This window comes from Prionailurus viverrinus, chromosome B1, assembly GCF_022837055.1.
Source record: "Prionailurus viverrinus isolate Anna chromosome B1, UM_Priviv_1.0, whole genome shotgun sequence".
Lineage (NCBI taxonomy): Eukaryota > Metazoa > Chordata > Mammalia > Carnivora > Felidae > Prionailurus > Prionailurus viverrinus.
In genome coordinates this window covers 72,951,091-72,976,651 of record NC_062564.1, presented here as the reverse complement: position 1 = coordinate 72,976,651, position 25,561 = coordinate 72,951,091, and the positions used below count along the sequence as shown (strand labels likewise).

The 25,561-nt window shown below is 39.9% G+C and overlaps 1 protein-coding gene across 1 annotated transcript in view; it reads left to right on the top strand.

Moving 5' to 3' along the window:
- The window catches only part of RBM46 (RNA binding motif protein 46), a 125,026-nt gene extending 101,887 nt beyond the window's left edge, over positions 1-23,139 (top strand). The window contains exons 5-6 of the mRNA XM_047857692.1: positions 20,735-20,789; positions 22,163-23,139. Coding sequence (XP_047713648.1) covers positions 20,735-20,760 — 26 coding nt within the window. The 3' untranslated portion in view covers positions 20,761-20,789; positions 22,163-23,139. The remainder of the gene's footprint in view (positions 1-20,734; positions 20,790-22,162) is intronic.
- Positions 23,140-25,561: the final 2,422 nt, after the last annotated feature.

Here is a 25,561-nt window from a genome sequence, read left to right as displayed (position 1 = left end):
ATTAAAAAAAAAAAAGTAAAACAAAAGAGATGGTTGAAAATATGAACAAGGAACAAGAGACTACAAAAATGACAAATTTGAAAAAGAGAAGTTCTAGAAAGAATAACAATAATATTAAAATTAAGAAATCAATGGATAGGCTTAACAGCAAATTAGACCCAGCAAAAGAATTATTCATAAAACAGTAGTGAGGGAAGACTCAGTTGGAATTGTGAACTAGAGACAAAGAGACATAGAGAATGATTTAGCTTTAGGTGGCCTTACTTTTTGTAGTCCTAATCTCTTACTGAACCCAATTCACAACTTTTTTCTTATCAGCTGCTCTCTAGCTGTGATTATCCACTTCAGGTTCTCATTCTTTCCCATCATGGTCAGGGGTACCAAATCTCGTCACCACCGGTGATCTCTGTTTTGTTTTCATCTTTCAGCCCCACAAATATTTTTATTTGTATCCCTCTTATACTCCCATTTATTGCAGCAATAGTCAGGGTGACAGAGTAAGGTATTTTCATTTGCTCTGTGAATTATAGCAACTCTGAATATATCCTGCTTTTTCCTGTGTACCACTGAGTGTGTGAATGCTGATCCCATTTGTCGAGAATAGCAGGTAAGGACATCCTGAAGTATGTGCTCATTCTTAGTATCCTACTTTCTCTGTTTTATTTCCACCATAGATTCTAGGGCTTTAAGGATCCACATACTCCTTAGTGATTAGATAGACCTCACAATTTCTCACCTCCATTTCTTTTATTTTAAAAAATGTGCCTCCTATCACAAACATAATGCACATTCAGTGTGGAAAACTTAGAAATGCTAATATGCACGAAGAAGGTAATTAAAACCAACTGTGGTCCTGCTGCCTAAAGATAACCATTATTCATTTTGTCGTATGTTTTTGCAATTTTTCTCTAAGCAAACATATGCATGTGATATACTTCCTTTTTTTTCGTAAACAGGTCATATTTTTTGTAACCTGTTTCTTTCATAGTGTACTTCATGATTTGTCTTCTACAGCAGGTGTCTTCTGCAAATCATTTTTAGTAGCTGCAGTCTATTTCATTAGATGTATAATTCTGTCAGTGCCCCTCCTCTCTATCCCCTGAGCACCCATTATCCTTGTGCATGTCAATGGCCTCTTTCTGCAAGGACCTGCTATCGCTGCTTTCTCTCAAGGTAGAAGTGTAGTTGGCCTTGCAGGAGAGGTCCAGCAAGGAATGCCCTGACAACAAACTTTAGCCAATGTCCAAAGAGGAGTTGGTTGGTAAGAGCCCCAGCTTTTGCCCCTCTGGTGGGACAACTCTGAGGTAGGTTCCCCCCATTTTCCCGAGGTCTCTCACAGCAGTAACCTGCTCCTGGATGCATCTTGTATTGCCTTCCTCCTTTCTCAATCTGACTTCCTAATTCTTCCCATATAACTCCCATTCAAACTATTTGTTCCACGTGTGCCTCTGGGGGAATCCAAACTAAGACAATATTTAAGTATTGTCCCTGCTGTGATTACCTGTTTTCCCTAAAAGCCAGATTTTTGCCATTCATTCAGTTGCCTTGACATCTGGATTTTAAATCTGAAAATACAGATTCAACCAGCACTACTGGTTTTTAGTTGGGTGTCATTAGGGAAGTCCTAAAATCATTGTACAAAGCAAACATCCACTTGGTCAATACGACCCTTAAAAATCGCTTTAGGGTTTTAGTTTGGTGTTCTTCAGTTTAGAAAAATTCTCTTTATCAGATACTGATGGTTTAGATTGAATGTGGCCATGTTCTGTGCCATGACGGGGGATGGTTGGGTGAGTAGGGGTGGAGTGTGTGTGTGTAATTCTGCCAGTGGCCACCTCTAAGGATCTGTCCACTTAACTGGAGATCAGCTCAGCATTTCTGAATAAGTCCAACACACCAGGTTTCTGTTGGACCAAACTGCTGCTTTTTTGGGCAAACACCAGAGGCAGCAATAGTGTTTGCGCGTAGCGAAAATGAAGTATAAAAATACGTATCTAGACATTAGCTTCCCGTTCAGCGAAGAGAACTGCTTATTCTACGAGAGGGACAGGGGTCCTGAGATTGAGTAAGGACAGGTTGACATGTCTCATTTCCTGCTCCATCTAGCGCACATCCTCACCTGAGTATATTGGCAAACTAATATCCCACATTATTTCAGGAGTTTCTTCTCTTTCTCATTGGCTAAACTGTACCTGTTGAATTTTAGAATATTAAATATATCCAAGCTGTAATTTCATCATGTTGAATTCTGTTTCATTTTCCTTGTCTATATAAAGAGAATAACAGACTCTATGGAGCATCTATGGCTCTATGGAGTCATGGGAGTCAGTTTTAGAAGACAGTCTCTAAGTCTCATGGAGTTTTGGGGAGACTCAGATGTTATGTGAAAGTCCTTAGGGAAATACAAAGGTCTATACAAAGGTAAAGGTTTATTTTTATGGGGTGCCTGGGTGGTTTAGTTGGTTTGGCGGCCGACTTTGGCTTAGGTCATGATCTCGTGGTTCATGAGTTCGAGCTCTGTGTCGGACTCTGTGCTGACAGCTCAGAGCCTGGAGCCTGCCTCAGATTCTGTGTCTCCCTCTCCCCCGCTAACACTCTGTCTCTCTCTCAAAAATAAATAAGCATTAAGATTTTTTTTAAAGGTTTATTTTTATATATTTTTAAAAGACTGGGTATATCACTATAGACTTGCCATTCATTTGGTTGTCCATTTAAAAGTATTGCCTGTCTGTGAATAGTGATAAAATTCTGACTGTATCCTCCTAAATCTCTGTAGCCTGTGGAGGCTGTATTGATCAACTAAGGCTACTATTTTATTTTTGAACCATGGTGTCCCTGGTCCTGTAGGAAGGACCCCCACGTGGAAACTCTGGCCTTGGAGTCAAGAGACCATTATTAGTAATAACCAACTGACTTTGGCAAGCACTGAAATATTTTGTGCTTAGTTTAATCATTTGTAAAACAATCCAATTAAACTTTATAGGATGATATCTAAGTTCCTTAAAACTTCAAGTTCATGAATCAAAACAAATGTTTATTAGTGTGGTCTAAAGGAAAGTCAGTTTCCGTAGAAGTAACCAGAGAGCTTGTTGATGAAATTTCTGAGCCTCATTCCCGATTTAATGAATCAGAGTCTCCTGGGGTGGAGTCCCAGTATTTGCATTTAAATATGGAAAAATAATATTTCAAGCCCTGTATTTTTACTTCAACTTTGGCAGTTGGAGCCAGCCTTAATGACCCATTTAATCAGAAAACTTGTAAGGAAGTGAATATTCTTGACATTGGTTCTTTAGAATGCAAACCATGGCTAGCCATTATCTCATTAGATGCATATGGGAAAAATCAGTGAATTTGTACACATCCATTACCATAAAAGTATACTTATTATATATAGTATCATTGCAAAATGGATTTTTTCTCTAAAACCTTTTACTACAAAGGGCTAATAGTATTTCTTTAATAACGAGAGATGTATTTTAATAGATTCATGAACTGTTGGCTCATCATCTTGAAACTAAAAGTTGGAAAAAAACAATTCACACAAACTGAAAATTTACCCTAAAGGAACAAAACAACTCCATTTGCCCCAAATCTTACTGGCCTTCTACTTACTCTTCTTTTCCTCCATCTAAGTGAATCACTGGCTTTCTTCTCACCAGTTGCTTTCCATAGGCGATCTCTTGTTTCCTGTGCACAGATCAGCCTCACAAACACTTGCATTTATCTCTCAAGCTTCCCTCCACTCATTATAGCAATGATCAGGGAGACAGGAAGATGGTTTTTCATTGGCTCTGTCAATTGAAACAAGTATAAACCAGTCCTGTTGGTCACCAGGGTTCCTCTCACTAGTACTGCTTTTCTCTGTGAACTACTGAGTGGGTGACTACTGATCACGCTTGTCTATAAAAGCAAGCAAGGGCATCACAGAGTAAGCGTACCTTGAGCCTGGATCTGATGTTGTGGTCATTCTACAACTATCTCCAAGTCTTTCCATCCCAACCTTTCAGTTAGGTTTGAATTCTCTATTTTCAACTGTCTATTAAAAACCACATTTGTGGACAAAACCATTTTTTTTTTTTTGCCTTTAAGACTGTGTATGTCGTAGAAAATATGATTTGATCTAATGCCCTGGATTAATTAACTCACCATCGTTGGCCCAGTTGATCTAATTAGGTAGCCTCACTTGTACATGTGTGGCTTGACTTCACAAGTTAGTTGGAATGCCTCAAGATCTTTGAGAAATTATTGACTTTGATGATAATGAAAGTTAATTTCAAAATACATGTAAGTGTAGATTATTATCATTGATTCATTAATTCAACCAACGTCTATTTTACTTGCAATATACTCTAAATCCTATGATAAGTGCTGGTGATACAAGACTAACTATTTTGACCCTTAGTATGTTTTATTAAGACCCTCTTTTATACTTTTCTGAGGGAAGAGAGGAGATTTATAAAAAGCAGAAAGAAGTAAATTAAGGTAAATTAATAGACTCAGCAGGGTATTGCTATTAATGCATCAGTGAAAATTAAGAAGTATTTCCATTTTAGTTAACCAACAAAATTTGAGTTCTTCTTAACGTTAGCCTGGGCCATCTATGTGAGGAGGTGGGTATAAAGAAGAAATTAGTTGTGCACTTATCTCTAAAGAAGTTCCACCAGTAGCTTTGGGGAAGAGATTAACAGAAAATAATGAGAGTGTTTGCCATATATCTGTAAGAAAGTCGTATAAATTTGTGGAAATGAACTGCAAATCATAAAATCTCTATGGTGCAAGACCCATTTATCTACCTCCTTACTCTATCTCTCCGCTTTGATGTTTAAAGGGGCTCACTAAAACTTACTATATTAAAAGTGGAATTTTTGATATTTTCCCATCCCGACATCCACTCCTTCTCATTAAGTGACACTACCATTCACTTAGTTGTTAGGCCAAAATCCCCTTCATGTGCCCCATACACAGGATTAGAAGTCTTCCAAATCTGATCACTCTTCACCATGTCCATTGCTTTTATCCAAATCCAAGCCAGCCTTACATTGTGCCTGAATATATCCTTTTAATTGCTTCTATTCCTACTTTTCCCTCAATCTATTCTCTCTCCATACAACATTCAAAGCACTCTTTAAAAATAATATATAGAGGGGTGCCTGGGTGGCTCACTCAGTTAAGCGTCTGACTTCGGCTCAGGTCATGATCTCATAGTTGGTGAGTTTGAGCCCTGCAGTCTGGCTCTGTGCTGACAGCTCAGAGCCTGGAGCTCGCTTCGGATTCTGTGTCTTCCTCTCTCTCTACCCCTCCCCGGCTCATGCTCTCTCTCCTTTAAAAATAAACATTAAAAAAAATTAAAAAAAATAGTATATAGATTATATACACTCTGTTTAAAATGTTTGGTTATCTCTGATTGTAATTAGAACAAACCAGAAATTTATTGCAATGACCAACACGGGACTTTGCATAACCTCAGCTCTCCCTGCTCCTCAAATCCCATCTCCTGCAATTCTCTCATTTTTTCAGTACCCGCTACCTTGACCTCCTTCCCATTCCTTGAACACTCAGGCTTATCTCTGATTGATGGCTTTTGCATTAACTGTTCTCCCAGACTGGAATGCTGTCCTCCCAGATTGTTGTTTGGTTGGTTCTTCTTGTTGATTCGTGTTAGATTGACTTCCTCCTGACTTCCCCATTGACAGTAGCCATCAGACAGTCAGTCTTGCTCCCATTACCCTACTTAATATTCTTCATAGTGTTTGTCACTATGAATTTGTTCTCTTTTCTCGCTTGCTTTCTTCTGTCTCCTTCAAATAGAATATGAACTTTATAAGAGTTATGATTTTCTCTGCACTATTCTCTATGATATCCTAGTATGTAGAATAGAATAGGACATATATGGGGCTCTCAGTAAATATCTGTTGAATGATAGTATATTAAAAACAGGAAAGCTGTATTGGTTTGAGGGTAATACGCATAATGATGTAAACAGAGGATTTCACCATTACTGCATTGTATTCATAAAACAAATTATGTGGCTTAATTTTATTTTTACATAGCATTATCATATGCGAGAAATACTTTTTGAAGTATGATAGGAGAAAATGTGGGAAGAAAAAAAGGATATTTTGAACGCTTATTTCCCCTTTCTGATTGTCTTATAATTAAGAATTTTAAACAATCACTCTCTGGATTATTTACTAAAAAATAGGTGATTAATATGGAAAAAGTCTTATAGATATTTTTTTCTGGCAAAGTAGTAATAGTAATTTAGTGATCCACTGTTATTTACTTTTCCTTTTTCTTCAGAGGGCTATAAGTCATCAAATCAATACTCCTACACTAATATAGTGGTGCTGGAAGCACTGGAATAAAACATACTTTTAAGAATATTCTAGCTAATTTAAGGAAACAGAAGGTAACACAATGTCAAATAAACCTTTGATATTTGGTTGAGCTTCAGGTTCTGAAGACCAGTGTTACATTTACCAAATAGGTCACCTTAATATCAATCAAAGAAAATAAAATTCAGTGGCTGGATATTGATCAACAATTTTTTTAAAAATGGCAAATCCTTCTCAATTTAGCAAGTGATATTTCGGTTTACATTTTATGATTTTATAAATGTACCATATTATGAAATGTCCCCTATTTAGAATTCAGGCGATGAACGAAAGAAACCTACTCAAGGCTCTATGAGTCATAGGTCTGTGATATAGAGTTCCTTTTTTGTCAGTGCTTCTCCCATAAGGAATTTGTGGGGCAGGGGAGGGGAACAACAACTAAATTAGCCTTCATTTTGACCTGAGGATAATATAGGTACAGCAGTAACTCTAATCCACAGGAATAAATGGCACATGTCATAAAATGAGTGTGGAAAAAGTTCCAGTGGGATTGCAGAGAAGGGAGATTTTGTTTCTAGCCAGCTGGAAGAAGAAAGGATCCGAGAGACTGACAGGGTAGGTCTTTTGTTCCTGCAGAGAGGAAGAGGGGAGAATTCCAGGTGAGAAGACCAATCACCTTATGTGTTTGCAATGATGGTGGGCTGTTTGGAGGAGTGGACAGAGGCCAGTGGTGGTGTGACCTGAATGTCAAAAGGATCCAGAGAACATCTAGTTAATGTCCATTATTTTATGGCGAAAGCAACTGAGACTTAGAGAAGGGAAGTGACTTGCTCAGGGTCACAGAGCTAGTTAATGGCATGTGTGGGATTGCAACACACAGTAGGTTTCTTTCAGAGCAGTGGTCCTGATCATACTGGGCTCTTTGTTAGATACTTTATTTCTAAAAGGAACAGATGCTCTTTTTTCCTAGAAGTGAAATTAATTTCCTTGAAATCCATTTCCATGGCCATTAATTATTCTGTATTGAAATGAAGTGTTTTATGATGGGCATGAATATAATTCTTAATAAGTGAAATGTGTTTTTCTCCATAATCTAAGGGTATGAAAAAAAAAACTAATTAGGTCAATAAACCAGGAATGACTAAAATGTTGATTTCCAGTTACCATTTCTTTTTTTTTTTTTAGTTACCATTTCTTTTAACACAAACTTTTCTGGCTGAAAACCATGGTAGGTAATTTTATGTGTCAACTTGACTGGGCCACAGGTTGCCCAGATATCTAGTCAAACATTATTCTGGGTGGGTGTTTCTGGGAGGGTACTTTTGGATGGAATTAACATTTAAATGTAGACTGAGAAAAGTGGATTGCCTTCCCTGATGTAGATGGGCCTCATTCAATCAACTGAAGGCTTGAAGAGAATGAAAATTCTGACCCTTCCTCCAATTAGGGAGAATTCCTTCTGCCTGATTGTCTTTGAATTGGGATTCAGCTTTTTCCCCGCCTTTGGACTCAAATTGAAGCAATGGTTCTTCCTAGGTCTTGAGCCTACTAGCCTTTGGACTAGGCTGTCTTGGGTCTCCAGCTTGTCAACTTGCCCTATAGGTCTTGGGACTAGTTGGCTTCCATAACTGAATAGCCAATTACTCATAATAAATCTCTGTCTTTCATCTATATCTATAGATAAATTTAGGTACAGATAACCGTAGAGATATAGAGTTATCTACTTCTATTTCCTATCTGTCTATCTATCTATCTATCATCTATCTATCTATCGCTATTGCTTCTATTCTGAAGACCACTGACATATCTAGATAATTTCCTCACCTTACTTTCTTTTCATTGCCAGGGCCAGCAAAGAGTATAAACAAGTGACACAGTCAGTGATAATAAAAATACTAGACACCATTTTAAATGCTTACCAGGTGCCAGGCTCTTCACATGGTGGGATACTATAACTCCCACTTTACAGATGAGGATATAGAAGCCCAGGGAGGATATTTAACCGGATGTTGCACAATGGGTAAGTGGTAGGGCCAGGGCTGTCCCTCTTTCCCAACCTACTTACTTTTTATTTATTTATTTAAAAACTTTTTTTAATGTTTATTTATTTTTGAGAGAGAGAGACACACACGTGTGTGAGTGGGGGAGGGACAGAGAGAGGGAGACACAGAATCTGAAGCAGGCTCCAGGCTCTGAGCTGTCAACACAGAGCCTGACACAGGGCTTGAACCCACGAGATGTGAGATCATGACCTGAGCTGAAGTCAGACGTTCAACCGACTGAGCCACCCAGGTGCCCCCCTAGTTAGTTTTTTAAATGTCTTTATTTTTACTTTTGAGGGAGAGAGACAGACAGAGTGTGGGTGGTGGAGGGGCAGAGAGAGAAGGGGGACACAGAATCTGAAACAGGCTCCAAATTCCAAGCTGTCTGCACAAAGCCTGACTCGGGCTTGAACCCCCCAACCGCGAGATCATGATGTGCGCCAAAGTCAGACACTTAACCGACTGAGCCACCCAGGTGCCCCAATCCTTGTGCTTTAGAAGCTCACATCCTCATGGGGGAAGACAAACTTCTAAGCAAGAACATTTTAGTAAATGTTGGTCAGTGCTTAGGTCTGCACATAACACTTGTAGGGCCTGAGGAAAGAATGAGTCCCATGTGCCATATATCTAAAGATTTGAAATTTGTAAATCCAACTAATAGACAATTGCTAAGTAAGATATGTTCTATTCTTCTATCTTTATTATTTTTTTAAATAATTTATTGTCAAGTTAGCTAGCATACAGCATATACAGTGTAGTCTTGGCTTCAGGAGTAGATTCCCGTGATTCACCACTTACATACAACACCCAGTACTCTTGATAAATACACCCGTATGAACAGATTTGAATCTAGAATTGTGGGACCCCGTGGAATTCCACATGGAAGCATGGCAGCAAAGGAAAGCCAGATGCCAACATTTAGCTACATCCCTTCTCTTACCCCCACCCATACTGAGAGGATTAATGAGCATGCATATGGACACCCCAGTCCAAATGCCCAGAATGCATCCACTTGGACACAGACAACTGGCCTTTGACTACCTCTACTCTTATGGGTACACTCTCCAAGTCCTTGGAATGGGCTCTAGGCCATTTGGGCAGAGATTTCTGGGACCAGGGTAGTATAATCTGGAAGGGTTGTATAAGGTGGTAGGTGGGCATTGACCCTGAGGATTCCCCCACTGGGAGGAGGCTTGGAGCTGTGGAAAGCTTGGGCCCAGGGCAAGGGTCTCCCAGTATAGACATAGTGGAGCACAGACACAGGGCACAGGGTACAGCAGGAGTGTAGAGAAAGGCACTTAGAAAGAAACAAAAGGCCAGGGAAGACTTCTGAGAGGAAATAATATCTGAGTTGAAATTTTGAAGGGGAGGTTAGCCAGATACACAGACGGCCATTATAAGCTGAGCAATCAGCAGGTGCTCATTTGCAGAGAGATCAAGTAGCACAGTGTGTGTGAGGGACCGGGGGTGGAGATTCCACATTGCCAAGGTGGGAATAGGTAGGAGCTGGCACCTAGATGGTGGATGGAGTCCTGGTCATGAGGACGTAGTCTGTCTTCCTCAAGAGCATGGGTTTAATCTGTAAGTCACAGGGAACCCTGATATACTTCTACTTCTGTACCTACTTGTGGCTTATATTGGGATCTCCTCAGCCTCTTTGGGCCTCAAAGCACTGTGGGGTTTTGGCTTCAGGTTACTATTTTGGTTCCAAAGCACTAAGGAGCTACCTTGCTGACTGTAGGAGCCCTGACAGTGACTCTCTGTTGCCCCCTCTTGGCAGTAGCTGTAATTTCATTTTTTTTCCCATTCTACCAGAACTTTTTTTGCATTATTTTGTGCTTTTATTATATTTCCTCCTCTTCTCTTTTTTCCCAAGACAATTTCTGGCATAATATATCTATCCATCACATATTCATCCACCCATTAGGTGTTTAACAATGCTCTAGAGCTCCCACTTCCGTTACTAAAATGTCACCAGAATGTAAATTGAAGAAGTGTATGGGTCTGGATTTTTGTCTGTTTTGGTCACTGATGTATCCCAAGTACTCAGAGCAAGGCCTTACACATGGATGAAGAAACACCCACAAATGATGAGACATCTTTTTGTCCTTTTTGCTTGACATGAAGGTTTTTAATTGGCCTCCAAAACTTGTGTCTAGGCTTCACCTCCAGGAAGAATTTGCCCTATGTCAGTTTGGCAGGGCACTTGACGTTTGATTTAAAGTTGACTGATTTAGGGGCGCCTGGGTGGCGCAGTCGGTTAAGCGTCCGACTTCAGCCAGGCCACGATCTCGCGGTCCGGGAGTTCGAGCCCCGCGTCAGGCTCTGGGCTGATGGCTCAGAGCCTGGAGCCTGTTTCCGATTCTGTGTCTCCCTCTCTCTGCCCCTCCCCCGTTCATGCTCTGTCTCTCTCTGTCGCAAAAATAAATAAACGTTGAAAAAAAAAAATTTAAAGTTGACTGATTTGAATTTCCTGCTCTGTTTAGGCCTCTGTGCTCAGAGCTTCATGCTGCGTTCTAAGTTTCAATGAATACCAAGCCACAGTTCCCTAGAAACCTGGTTATCTCTTCCATTGTTCCTGTCAGAGTGAATGTCACCAGCCTTCACCCAGTTACTCAGGCCAGAAAGCCCCCGGTTGTTCTTTCCTGTGCTTTATTTTTTTTAACTTGTTAAATTAAGTACAACTAACATTTATGGAATACAAAACCACCATTTGTTCAGTTTGAGGAGTCTGGACAATCGTTTACCCATATACCAGTTACACAAAACAAGACACAGAACGTTTTCATCGCCCCAGGAACTTCTGTTCTCCTCTTTTACAGTTAATCCACTCCCCAGAACCAATGACTTTCTGACTTCTGACACCAGAGATCCATTCTGCCTATTTTTTTTTCTTCATTTAAATGGAATCATACAGTATTCAGTCTTTTGTGTCTGGCTCCTTTTACTTAGCATACTTTTTCGCCTAACACATTGTGGTGCATGTTGTTTTATATATAACAGGATTATATAACTCTTATATGTATATCAGTAATTTGTTCATTTTTCTTGCTGAGTAGTATTTTTTTGAATGAATATATCATCATTTGCTTATTCATTTCCTATTGGTAGCTACTGGATTGTTTCCAATTTGGGGTTATTTTGAGTAAGAATGCTAAGAACATTCTTGTACAGATCTTGGGTGGGGGGCACATGTTTCATTTATTTACCTTGGGTAAATACCTAGGAATGTGCAGGTTTGGGGTCCCCAAGATCACCCTCAGCTTCACTAGTTTTCTAGAAGGACTCAGAACTCAACAAACTGTTATGCTCATATTTATAGTTTATTAAGATTTAGAGATTAAAATTAGAAATGGGGAAAGACTCAGAGCAGAGTCTAGGAGAGAATAGGTGTGAGCTTCCAATTATCCTTTCCCAGTGGAGTCAAAGGGACAGTGCTTAGGGAGAACACAGGCATGATGTGTGACGACAATATGTACAAGGTATTTCCAACCAGAGAAGTTCACCTGATCTTTGGTATCCAGACTTTATATTGGGGTTTGGCCATGGAGACCCAGCTGACTACTCCACATGACTGATAGCCCCATCCAGAGGTTGAGCTGATACCCCTTGGCCACAAATCACACTGGCCTGACACGTAAATCAGTATCTGGCGTGGCCCAAAGTAAACAAAGACACTCCTATCAGACAGGATATTCCAAAGGCTTAGAGATTATCACTCAGGGGCTGTGGGCAAAGGGCCAAATCTTTCTTTGGGCAAAGTTAATCCTTTATTGTACAGAGTGTAGTTGCTAAGTCACAAATACGTTTATATTCAACATTATAATAAGCTGGAAAAGATTTATCCAAATGGCTGTGCCTTTTCGTATTCCTACCAGCAGCATATGAAAATTCCAGTTGTTCCCCATCTGTACCAGCATTTGGTGTTATCGGTCTTTTTGATTTTAGCCATTCTGCTGGCTGTGAATAATATCTGATTGTGGAAAATTTTCATTTTCCTTCATGATTAACGAGGTGAACTCCTTTTAATGGAACCATTGGACATGTATTTGTGTATTTCTTCATAGAAGTCATTCTCGACACCTCCCTTGCCTTTATATTCTATATCTAAGCCTTTATCAAGACTTCTTGATTTTATCTCCTAAATAACTCTCAAAACTCTGCTTTTCTCCATCTCTACCACCATCACCCTAAACTGAGCCACTTGGATCTCTATCCTGGGCTTCAGTAGAGGCGATTAGTGGTCTACCTGCGTGCTCTGTAACCACCCCCTGATCCATTCTTTGGAGTGATCAATTCAAAAATTAATTTCTACTATTTTATAATCCTTCTTAAACATGCCAAAATAAAAGCAAAAGCAAAACAAAACCGACTTCACTGCCTTCCCATTTCTCTCAGATTAAGGCACTTCTGGGCATGATGTAAAAGACCTTGCAATGCCAAACCCTCATATACTATCCAGTCTTATTTTCTATCCTTCTCACCCTTGCTTTCTAAACTCCAGCCATGCTGACTTTCTTTTCTATCCCTTGTTTTCGCCTCTGGCTCTCCTGCCATAAGGCCTCTATTTGTACTGTTACCTTTCCCTCTTTTCTTCAGTACATTAACTTCCTCACATTTATCATAATTCAACTCAAGTGTCACTGGCCCAGAGAAGCCTTCAACACCTATGCCTAGGTCAAATTCCTCCATAATAGGTACTCTTGGCTCTATGTAGCTTTTATGAGGAAGATTGATCACAGCTGCAATTTTAAATTTATTTGTATGATTTTTTTATTACTACCTCTCTGTCTGGAAAGGCCAGTAGAGAAAGACTCAGCTGGAGCTGACTGCAACACCCTATTGTGGTCATCTTTTCCCAACCCCACTATCAGCACATTGAAAGCTGGAAGCTATCTAGGGTAGGAGTATATACACTATGGAAATTGGCAGATGCTATAGGCTAGGTTCCTCCCCTCCCCCAACCTTCCTGCAAAGTTGGTTGTTTAAGTATTTACCAACACACTTTTTTCCTCCAGGTTCTTTTGTCCTCTACTGTGGTGTCCTCGTCACATATGTCTTTGGCTACATAATAGATTATCAATCAGTATTTGTTGAATAAGAGAATAATTAGGTGCCCTGGGCACCCTGACCCTTCAAGATGGCTTTTTGCTTTTTATCATCTAACTCTATTTTCGTATTTCACGAGGAGGAATTGGATGTGACCTGTTTCCTATTTTCGAGTAGATTCTAGGAACAAAAATATGAATGTTTGTATTTATAATTGTTTCTCCTTTTCTGGATGGCCGATGGAACAGGTGTGCTCTTCTCTCCTGCCCTCAAACTTGCTGCTCTTTAAAGTCCACATTGTTTATCAGGGCAGACCAGATGTCCCAGCATGAAACAAATGGGGCAAACATATAAAAAGAACACATAAAAGTTTACATGGAGTGTACTTCTGTGTGGAAGTTAAAGTTCCATTTCTGCCAAAAAAAACCCCCCCAGAAAAACAAAAAAAAAAAACTAACAACAACAACAACAACAAAAAAAACACTGACTGATTCAAGATCTTCTGGAATTACTTCCTTTAGCATGTGTAGAATGTACTGTGGACAACAGTTCAGTGTCGATCCAGTTGTTAATTGCTGCCTGTGGGGAGGCAGCATGATGTAGCTCTTGGTTTTTCAAATTTAGACATCTCATGCACCATTATAATTTTTGCCGTGACATCCTGTGGTAACACATCTGCCAGGCAATTGTATTATTATTTGTAATATTTAACATTTTTATTTAAATTGAGCAACTTTAAAAAACTTAAATTTATTTTAAAAACATTTTGTGTCATTCCCTTAAATATAAAACTGTTTATTACCCCTCAAGTTCGTATTAAATCAAAACATAGAAAATGTCCATGTATGGGCACCAAGAATCATCTCACATACGGCCAGTGGTATTCCTAGCACCCTTTAGGAAAAAAAATATGATAACATAGATTATTGAATTTTGGAATTCCCTACATTTGGCTTGGTATCTTTAATCTCCCAGAAGGGGAGGCTACCTCTCTGAGACTTAGATTCTTTGTCGGTAAAATGCAGATCCCTGACTTACAGGGGAGGCTAGTAAGCAAGACAATGTGTAGAACCCAATGACCAAAGGGTGGAGCTCAGAGGAGATGCTGCGTAGATCGATTTCTTTTTACGTTTACTGTTGACCTTTATTACTGGCTCAGTCATCTTTTTTGGTTACTAGTGAAGCTTATTATCATCAAGGTACAATTTTTATACAGCATTTCTTTTTAATTGTTGGTCTTAAATTTATTGATTCAGTTGGATGTCTAAATATCTGAACTGTGCGATCAGATGTGGTATTTACTAAGAGTTTGATTTGATGGGTATCGTGACTTCTGAGAGTCCCTTTATTCAAGCAAAGGATGCTGAGTGCATCTGAATCAAAAGTACTACACGTTTACAATTGTGAAGTACTGCCCAGGCATTCTTGTTAGTGATATTTTTTTCATTATTCTTATTATCACATAAAGAATGGGGGCGCCTGGGTGGCTCAGTCGGTTAAGCCTCCGACTTCAGCTCAGGTCATGATCTCATGGTTTGTGAGTTCGAGCCCTGTGTCAGGCTCTGTGCTGACGGCTCGGAGCCTGGAGCCTGCTTCAGATTCTGTGTCTCCCTCTCTCTCTCTCTACCCCTCCTCTGCTTGTGCTCTGTCTCTCTCCATCAAAAAAATGAATAAATGTTAAAAAAATTAAAAAAAAAAAAAGAATGGGGTTTTCTAACTTGGAAAGATCTGTAATTTGTTATCCGCATCTTGCCCAGGCCTGCAGTGCAGTTTTGGTCCATGTGAACCACTTAGCAATCAGCGACTTGCAATTCAAAATCAGCAGCTTACTGGAGGCAGGCTCACAAGTGTAACACCATCACCTGAGGCTTGCTGATTTGTGTTTCTGCCTCAGATTGCAAGAAATGAGCAATTAGCCACCTTTGGGGAATTTCCACAGCTGGGTTTTGAGTCATGATCAATAAAAAGTAGAAGTCAAGAATTAAGAGTAAAAGGAATCATGCTTAGACACCAGGTTGCTTACTACTAGCCTAACCCATCCATCCACAAATTTATTATTTGCTTACTATATCCTTGGCCATTCTGGTGCCACCTCTGGCAGAACCCTCCCTGATCACACCTGTGCTCATCTCCTCTCTTCTCTGAGTCTTGCATGTCTGTGCCATTATTCCCAACACCATCCCTCTTGTCTGGTGACTCACATCCTCCATGCCGGCAACCCTAGGAAGCACTGTATCTTTGTAACTATTTTGTTGGGGGTGTGCTTTGTTTCCATATGTTCTACCTCTGAATGGCCACGTACAACAATGATCAGTTCAGTGAAAGCTTGGGGGAAGAAATCATCCCTGCTTAACATAAGAAAGAACTTTATTGCAGTCAGAAATGTTTAGCAACAAAGGTGGCTGCCCCGAGAGAGTGAGTATGCTCCAAATGAATATAGTCAAGAAAAGCTACCATGTCACCTGACCGTGATGATGTAAACAGAGATCGAAAAGTTCAGAAGGGCAGTTAGACGAGTTGAACTCCAAGTGTCTTTATATATAGATTCCATGATTCTATGCATACCAAAGAAGTACGCCGAATGGTTACCAGCACAAGGAATAGACAGTAGAGTTGGAGAAACGAGATCTACAAGCCTAAATAATTGGTGCATAGGATCTTGTAAAAACCAGAGTTCCCCACTAACATACTAATAGAGCACAGAGTTAACTAGTGTTGTGTTAGTTGTGTACTTTAAAATCCTTCAGTGTGGAGTGTGGCCCATTGTGCTGTCATTATCACTCAGGTTAAGCTACAACCCAAGTAGTCCTTGACTTAGCTAGTATTCTAATCAGAAAAACTGCATTCCAGGCTAGCTTTTATAAATGCTTCTGTTATCCAGAGCGACAGAGGACCCGTGAAGACCATAAACCCTGGAATCAGACCGCCTTAGTTCGAATCCTGGCTCTGTTTATCTGCTAGTTATAACATTCCAGGAATTTAACTTCTATGCACTTCAGTTTCTGAATCTACAGGATGGGGGTGAAAAACAAAAAGGGATATTGGTGACTACCTTATAGGTTGCTAAGAGGATTAATGAGTTAGTCTGTGTGTACAGTTTAGAGGGGTATCTGCCACATAGTGTTATATAAATGTTAAATAAAATCCTCAGACATCAGACATTTTGCTTAATAACCCACTAAATGTCAGAAGTGGGTTCTCAGTGGTAAAATTAAATGTATTCAAACTGCATCGGTTGGTTAACATTACTTAGAGGCCCTCTGTGTCCTTCTGACCTTGAGTGAATAGGATGTTAAGAGTCTAGCAAGGACACTAGGGATGACTCCAAGATTGAATCCTTAATTATCCTGTGTCCAGTAATCAAGTCCGAGGATTCTGGTTTTCTGAAGCCAGCTGTAAGGGAAAACAGAATTCTGCCTCTGGAATATTATCATTTTGTCTTTTTAAAAAATGTTTATTTATTTATTTTGAGAGGGAGGGAGAGAGCACCACAGGGGAGGGGCAGAGAGAGGGAGAGAGAGAATCCCAAGCAGGCTCTGTGCTTTCAGTGCAGAGCCTGACGCGGGGCTTGAACTCACCAACCGTGAGATCATGACCTGAGCTGAAATCAAGAGTTGGACGCTCAGCCAACTAAGCTACCCAGACACCCCTATCATTTTGTCTTCATTAAACATTTAGTGTAGAGTGGTAATTGGATCGCTGGAAGCTTAGAGAACTGGAGTTCACGGAGCTTGCAAACAGATGGATGAACACTTGTGTGCCTCCTTATGAATAATATTTGTTTAACAAATATACTTAGGTAACAGAATTTGGTCCGAAACGCACTTGTGTTATAGCCCAATGGACAGGTCGTAGAGGAGATGCTGGCTTTCACCTATATCACATTTTAGAATAGGATTGCATACAACAATTCTCTGTCCTCAGAACTGTGTATGACCAAACTGAATTGGGTTCAGTTCATGACCAAAGGACAATTGACTAGAGTATATCGAGGTGAAGGGGTTCAGTCTGATCCTCTTAATGCAGTAGTTCAGAAGGATCCAGGGAGACACTTTCAGAGAGTGAAACTTGAACCTCTGGGAATGGATGAAACACAGTAGCAGCAGTGGTTCAGATGGGAAGGAAAGTTTGAGAGAGAATGTGATTCTGAGTTAAGGAGGAGTAGGAAGAAAAAGGTTGGATATGAGGGGTAACGTCAGAATAAGGAGAGATTAGAAGTGAAGAGAGTTGTTTCTTTCTGGCTTGGTGGGCAATGCTCAGCTTCCTCGTATAGCTTCTCCCTACACTTTATAAAAACGCTCTTTGTGCGTCACGCTCAGTGACCTCCTAGATTCCAAAGCCAGTGACTTTGGTCTCAGTCGTTCCCTTTGTCTATCTTTCTGCAGCATTTGACCTGTGAGTTACCTTCTGTTTTGGAAGATGCCTTGCACAAAGGTGGAGATGCCGGTGTTGGGAGGGTTGGGGCTGGAGATTCAGATTTGGAAAAGGGCTGTTGATGCTGTGGCAAAGGGTAAGGTCCCTGGGAAGGTGCTGGGGTGCAGAGGCAGAGAGCTGTGAGGGCAGTTAGAGGGCAGGGGGAGAGATGGGCAGGGGGCAGTGGTCAGCAGCCAGGAAGGGAATCAGGTAAGAAAGAAACCAAAGGGCAGTCTGGGTGCTCAGTGATGCACCGTTTGTGGGTGGCACTCGGAGTCAACAGGGCTGAGAGGAGTGTCTCAGTGTGTTTGCAGAGAGAATGGGGAGGACAGTGAATAAAACTGTGGAGAGCAGTGGGAGAACAGGAAACACATCAGAACTGCCTGTCAGTTTATTAACTCCATGGATGCATCTACCTGGAAAATATTGATGATTCACTGAGATAATGATTTTCCTTTTCTTCCTCTGTTTTCTTTTTTATCTTTTTCTGTACTTCCTCTTCCCTGCTTCATGGGTAAATTGAATCATAAAATGATGGAAGTTGAGTATCTCTCCTTGACAAAGCATCCTATCTCTTCCTGTTGCCATGGGACTCCCCGAGGTTTTCTATTATGAGAATTATTATAGATATGTGCACAGAAAGAACAGATAAAAGGTCTCATCAAGATGAATATGTAATTACATTTTTTTTTTTTACAACACTGTCTTCTAATCAGTGGGAAATGTTTGCATTTTAAGCATTTGGAATTAAAACTAATTGGTTTAATCTATGCTGTGTTCCTTCCTGCAGGCTCTGGCCATGCCTTATTGATAAGCCTTTCTTTAAGTTTGAATAGAATGTAAAGAACAATATTCTAGTGAATGGAGTCATTCATCTACCCAACAGATATTTACCAAAAGCCTCTCACGCGCTGCCGAGTGTCTTAGGCACTAGAGAGGCCGTGGTAAATGTAACAAAAAATGCCCCTGTCCTCATGGAGCTTGCATTCTGGCTCTTCTGCAAAGGTCACACAGACAACACATGTTAATTTACCTTATCAGCTGTTTTTTCTTAGATAACTTTTGAAATCTGCCTGCCTCAGTTTTCTTACCTATACACTAGGGTTGCTATGAAGGAAGGAAAATATTTTGAACACAGTTAATACTAAACATATGGGTTAAAGTCAGGGGATGAGGTATGCAAAAATGCTATGAAAACTGGAAAGCAACGTACATAATTTGACTCATAAATTATCATAGGGTGGACCACCTTGGAAGCTACTTTGCCTGTGACTTTTATGCTGTTTGCCCTTGGAGGAGGGACCATCATATCTGATGACCTCCTCCCTGTTTTTAGTGCCACCGCTGTGTATTCACCGGTATTACGAATCCCTGGAAACCCACCTCCAGGAGCCTCACCCCTTGGGAAGTCATGTGGTCTACTTGGTTTATACCCAGTATAAGGAATCTTGAGTGAACTTTTAAACTCTTGAGTCTGTCCTACGTAATGTTTATAAAAAGCTAAAATTCCTTTTGAACATTTATTTTGTAAAAGAAACTTCTGTTATCATCGTGTTTAATTCTCTTCATCGCAACAAAATGATTGGAACTTTTCTGCTACATTACTCTGCAAAGCTAATCAGGTCCTGGTTATTTCATGACTATGGGAATGTGGATGCTTAGCTGAGGTCCTCACGATCTATAGAGCAATAAAAGGGAGAACATCGTTACATTGTCGTATCACGTGTTGGGTAGAAATTGGGCCTGTTTCAGGCAGAAAGATCATTTTGGGGCTGCAGGTTCTGGGAAGACAATTACATAATGCCTTCCAGTATTTGTGAATAATATTCTTATAAGATTTAATGAGTATGTTGATTTCCATAGTGGAATTAAGTCCAAACAAAGCATAAGGTGAAGCTTGAATAGAGTGTGTAGAAGTGTAAAAGTGTAGTCACATGCCCAACATCAAAATGAGCATCAACATGAGTCATCAACTCACATCTTCCTGACGGAAGGAAATATGGAAAACACTCCAGTGTTCAGGACTTTTTAAAGTGATTTTAATATGAGGCACTTCTGGCCTGGTGACTTAAAATTTTGTGACATCAAATTTCGTAAAAGTACTGTAAGCTAAAAAAAAATATTTTAAAGTACAAGGTAGAAAAGGAAAGCCATCTAAAGTTCTATCACCCTGAGAGAACTACCATAACATTTCATGCCTACACAGCACACACCTTAAATTTTACTTAAATGATATATGACACGTGCTGGGATTTTTTGACATGACATATTAAATCTTTTTTTTATGTTCTCCCTCCCACTGGTCATTTTTAACTGCTACATGTGCATCTCTCCATATCTTTCTCAATGCATACGATCATATACAAACACACAAAACAGGGCACTTTTTTGACTCATTGTTTTACAAAAGTGAATTATATATGCATCTCTCCATATTGCTTCTATAAGTCAACAATAAGTTGTTAAATTCCCTCAAGTTAACTGGTATGGATTGAACTCATTTAAAAAAATTTTTTTAATGCTTATTTATTTTTGAGAGAGAGCATGAGCAGGGGAGAGGCAGAGAGGGAGAAGGAGACACAGAATTTGAAGCAGGCTCCAGGCCCTGAGCCATCAGCACAGAGCCAGATGTGGGGCTCGAACCCATGAGCCGTAAGATCATGACCTGAGCCGAAGTTGGACGCTTAACTGACTGAGCCACCCAGGCGCTCCTGAACTCATTTTTTAAAAAGGCTATATACTATTTCATGTTATGGATAAACTGCAATCCAATCATTCATTTTCCCACTGATGAATATACCTTTTATTTTTATGTTTCACCCCTATAAATAAGGCTGCCATCCATTTTTTTTTTTTCTGCCTGTGTATCTTTACATTTGGTACTTTTCTGTCCAGGGAAAGATTCCCATGGATGTGATTGACTGTACAATGAATACTTTGGACTGGAGAGGTAATTCAGCCAAATGGAATGTGTTTTCTGGAAGTGGGGTATGAGTGATAAAATGAATGACATAAGTGGTCAGGTGAACCTTAGAAACTCTCCGTCATGATCTGAGCATCGTATGTGTTCTTTTTTTAAAATTAAAAAAGATTTTTTTAAAAAATTTTTGAGAGAGAGTGAGTGAGAGAGAGTAAGGAAGGGACAGGGCGAGAGGGAGGCAGAGTGTCCAAAACAGGCTCTGCAGCACAAAGCTGATGTGGGGCTCGAACTCAGGAACTGTGAGATCATGATCTGAACCGAAGTCCAACGCTCAACCTCCTGAGCCACCCAGGTGCCCAGAGCATCATATGTACTCTAAAAAATGCATACTGACTAAAAAAAAAAATGCATACTGACTAATGGAATGAATGAGTGAAGGAGTACTTGCAGAACCCCCCCCCCTTTTTTTTCTTTATGGCTCAAAATCCATTTCAGTGAAGTGACAAAAACAGATCGCTGTGGTTCTTGTGTCATATAAACTTTGTTCCAGTCACCTGTTGAGTTTCATGATCTGGGGATGATTGACCCATTAATTTGTTGACATTTCTTGCTGTGTTTTATATGCTTATTTGTGTTGCTGATAACCTGACTTGGATGTCCACGTCCTCCAAGATATCATGTCTCCTGCCATTGGTATTCTCTCCATGAGTTCTACTCAGGACACCTATCACACAATTTTAGTGCTAGCATTAGAAATAAATTTTCCCAAAGGTTCTTTTCCTTTTACTTCTGTTATGTTCTGTTCCAGTCCTGATTGTAAATTCTCCAGACAGCTGCCAGAAGTCAGCAGGGTTTGAAAGCTCTAATTATCTGATGGCCATTTTCCATATTTTGTGCTCCAAATATTTGCATTTTTATATCAATACATGAATCTTCCTTCCTGGGGGTAGTTTATACACCAAATTCAGATTTGGATTAATGACTAGGGATGCACTACTCATAAAATGAGTACTCATGTTTTAGTTTGATGGAATGAAACAGTTACATTTAGGTTCTTACAATTCAGAAAGTCAAGGCTCATTATTTCATTTACTTGCTAATTTCCAATGGCCCCCTTAGTGTGCTAACTGGAAATCTTGAACAACTTAATCATCCATGAGTTATTGGACACCCAGAGCAGCAGAATTTTATTTCAAAAAATGCATCAAGATTAGTATATGTGCCTATAATATTTTTAAGCTTTTACGAATGACTTATTTTTTGCCTGCAGTCAGATTTGGTAAATTTGTCAGTGCACTCTGTACATTTATGAATAGCAGTGTACAAAGATTACAATGTAAAAATTTTTAAATGTTTCTTGAGGAGTTTTCAGTTTTTATTTGATTTTTTTTTTTTCCTTTCAGGAAAAGATGAGACCATTACCTCCACAAAACTCAGGAAGAAGAGGAAGAGATTCCTCCCTTGATCTCTCCTCAGTTAACCCTTAAGCACCCCTCAGAGAGTCCCTAAGTCACAGATCTCTTTATGAAAGCTGGGATTGAGAGCTCTTAGGGACATGAAAAAAATAGGCTTACATGGAAAAACAGGTGAGATTTCCTTTTAAATTCTAGAGAAACCTAAGGATAACATGAACAAGAAAACAATTAGGGAGAAGAGAACAACTACAATAATGAGGACTAATATCTACTGGGTTCTTAATACTTGATAGCAATTTATATGCCTATTTTATTTATTTATATTGTAACTTTGCAAAGTTGGTACGGTATTACCATTTCCATGAGGAAATGATGGTTTTGACACATAAAGTACATCTCCTAGGTTACTCAATGGTAACTGACCATGGTGGACTGGAACCCAGATCTCTCTGACCCAGAAGTCCATCATATTACCATCCTCCTCTGTGGAAGAAGGGCCTCTCTTGGGTTGTTTTCTGCCTGATGATCTTTGGGAAACTGCTGCAGCTAGTAGAGGCCTTCTGTTTCTGTGGCCCATCATCTGCCCTGGCCTCTTGTCCTCCTCATGTCAAGTATCTAGATACCTAGCAGGATTACCTGCCCGATGGGGGCTCAGTTGGCTCTGGCTGTTTCTTATGCCACTTCTTACCCTTGCCATGCCCTTGCTGGCCTCAACTTTGTTCAGATCTCCTCTAGACTCTGCCCAAGAGTCATGCCCTTTGCCATGCCATCATCTCAAAGGCTCATTTGAAGACAGGGTTTCCTAAAGCTTTGTTGGTCCACTTGTGGGATGGGGAAGAACTGGGGAGAGAGGCTAGTGAAGGAGATCCAACTCAAGTAGTATCTGGTACACATGTGTCAGTATCCCCAGAAGCCTTGCTTCATGTACACCAAGGAAGACTTCTCATCCTGTGGGCATAAGTCAAGAATACAGACACCGTATGCAGTTTCTGAACTGAATATTTATCTTCTTGGTAGGAAGAGATCTTTACCCTAATTTAAATATAGAACACGAATACAAGACTTGATGATTTCTGCCGCTTACATGGTCTGCAATTTATTTGAAAGTACTTGCGCATAAATAGTGTGAAGTGCATATGGGTACACGTTCTACGTTCCATGAAGAGTTAACGTTAGGAATACCTTAATCAGGACTCCACACGCTAGGAGTTTTTAGTTAGCATTTAAAGACCCAAATTATGAATCCACATTCTACAGCAAGTGCTTTATTTTTATTTTTATTTTTTTTAAATTGTTTTAATGTTTATTTAATTTTGAGAGAAACAGATAGACAGAATGTGAGCAGAGGAGGGATAGAAAGAGAGTGAGACACAGAATCTGAACAGTCTCCAGGCTCTCGGCTGTCAGCACAGAGCCCGACGCGGGGCTCGAACTCACGGACTGTGAGATCATGACCTGAGCTGAAGTCGGACGCTCAACCTACTGAGCCACCCAGGCGCCCCCAGCAAGTGCTTTAAATATTGTTAGTGGGTCTATATTGAAATTCTCCTTAAAGAACACAAGGATTGTGAAGAGTACATTTTCACTGGAGAAATATAAAACATGCAGTTGGGTAGGAAGACCGTACAGACACTCCTGGTCTTGTGTGATCAAAGTATAAAATATAGCAAGTCTTTCAGCCCGTCATCAAAACAGTGTTGTATCAAGCCTGAGAACGCTCTTGCAAATAACTTGTGGGATCACTTCTGTATAGAAAGCGGTGAGCTTGTGGTTACAGTTGTATGTTTGCTTTTGTGAGTGGGAGCTCATGAATAATTGTACCACTCATTAGTAATGTGACTGTGAGCAAATTACCCAAACTTTCTGAATCTATTTCTTCACCCAAAGAAATGGAGGTAATAGTTTCCATTTCATAAGGCGCTTGATGAAGACTAAATAAGATGAAATATATAAGGTTTTTAGTTTGAGTAGATGCTCAGTTAAGTTTCCTGTTCTTCTCTCCATTAGAGTTTTGTGCAGAAACTCCAAAAAAAGTCAGAATGCTAGGATGCACATTAATCAGTTCTTCCAGACATCAGTCTTATTTAGCTTTCTTCTCACGTCATGGCATAAAGGAGCAGTGACATTGCATCTCACGTGAGGATTATTTTCTGATATTAAAACATAAAGGAAAAATAACATATGGTCAAAATAGTCTTGAAAACCCATTAATTCACACATGAAGGACAATAAAATTCATACTTTGGTGTATAGAGCTCCGTACCATGAAATGTATCTAGAGGTGTCAAAAAATATAATGTACTACACAGCAAACAATTCCATAAAATTCCAAATCTATATGTATGATATATAGCATGCAATTCCACAAAAGTTTCTGAGTATGATGGAATCCGAGTATGATTTTATGACTCAGACACTAAGTCAGTCAAGAATTTTACTTTGTGTAGTTTCTAACTTGCTTCTCTTCATTGCCTATGATTTTGTTAGTTCCCATACTTTTGTATTAATTCGTCAGTGTCGGGGCGCCTGGGTGGCGCAGTCAGTTAAGCGTCCGACTTCAGCCAGGTCGCGATCTCGCGGTCCGTGAGTTCGAGCCCCGCGTCGGGCTCTGGGCTGATGGCTCAGAGCCTGGAGCCTGTTTCCGATTCTGTGTCTCCCTCTCTCTCTGCCCCTCCCCCGTTCATGCTCTGTCTCTCTCTGTCCCAAAAATAAATAAACGTTGAAAAAAAAAATTAAAAAAAAAAATAATTCGTCAGTGTCTTCACTGGATGAAATCGTTCCTGCCCACTCATCTGAAAGGTAATCAAGGTGTTCCACTTCTTTGTCAGTGGTCAGAAAACTCCTAAAAATCACTCTTTCCAAGATTTCTGTACATGTAATTACTGGTTTAGGCTGGACTGTGTCACATACTCACAGATATAAGATTATTTTGTGGACTAGCAGGTAGAATTACCAGGCTATTTGAGTTGTTCTCTTTAATTTCTTCTGCTCAATGTACATAATTAAGTTTGTACATTAAAAGTATAGCAACTACATTGTTTATGAAATTATGTTGGAAGTTCCCATGTCCTATATGCAGGCAAGTACTGTTATTGTTGATGCTTTTATTAAAAGTGTTACTCTGGAGAAAGAAAAAGAGTATAAAGACCCCAAAGAGGCATCTTTGGGGTCCAGACTTCTAGGACGGGAAAATGCTCCTAGTTGATGGATATCTGAAATATACATAGCAAATGCTTATTGGCCCTCATCTTGGACCAATAGGCAGGAGCCCCTACCCAGAGAGAGGCAGTCACTAGGGCCACTAGCTAGAGGTGACAAATGGCGAGTAGGTGGGTATGTCAGCTTGGTGTCTGGAAAGCGAGTTTTGAGATGCAACCAGCCAAAGCC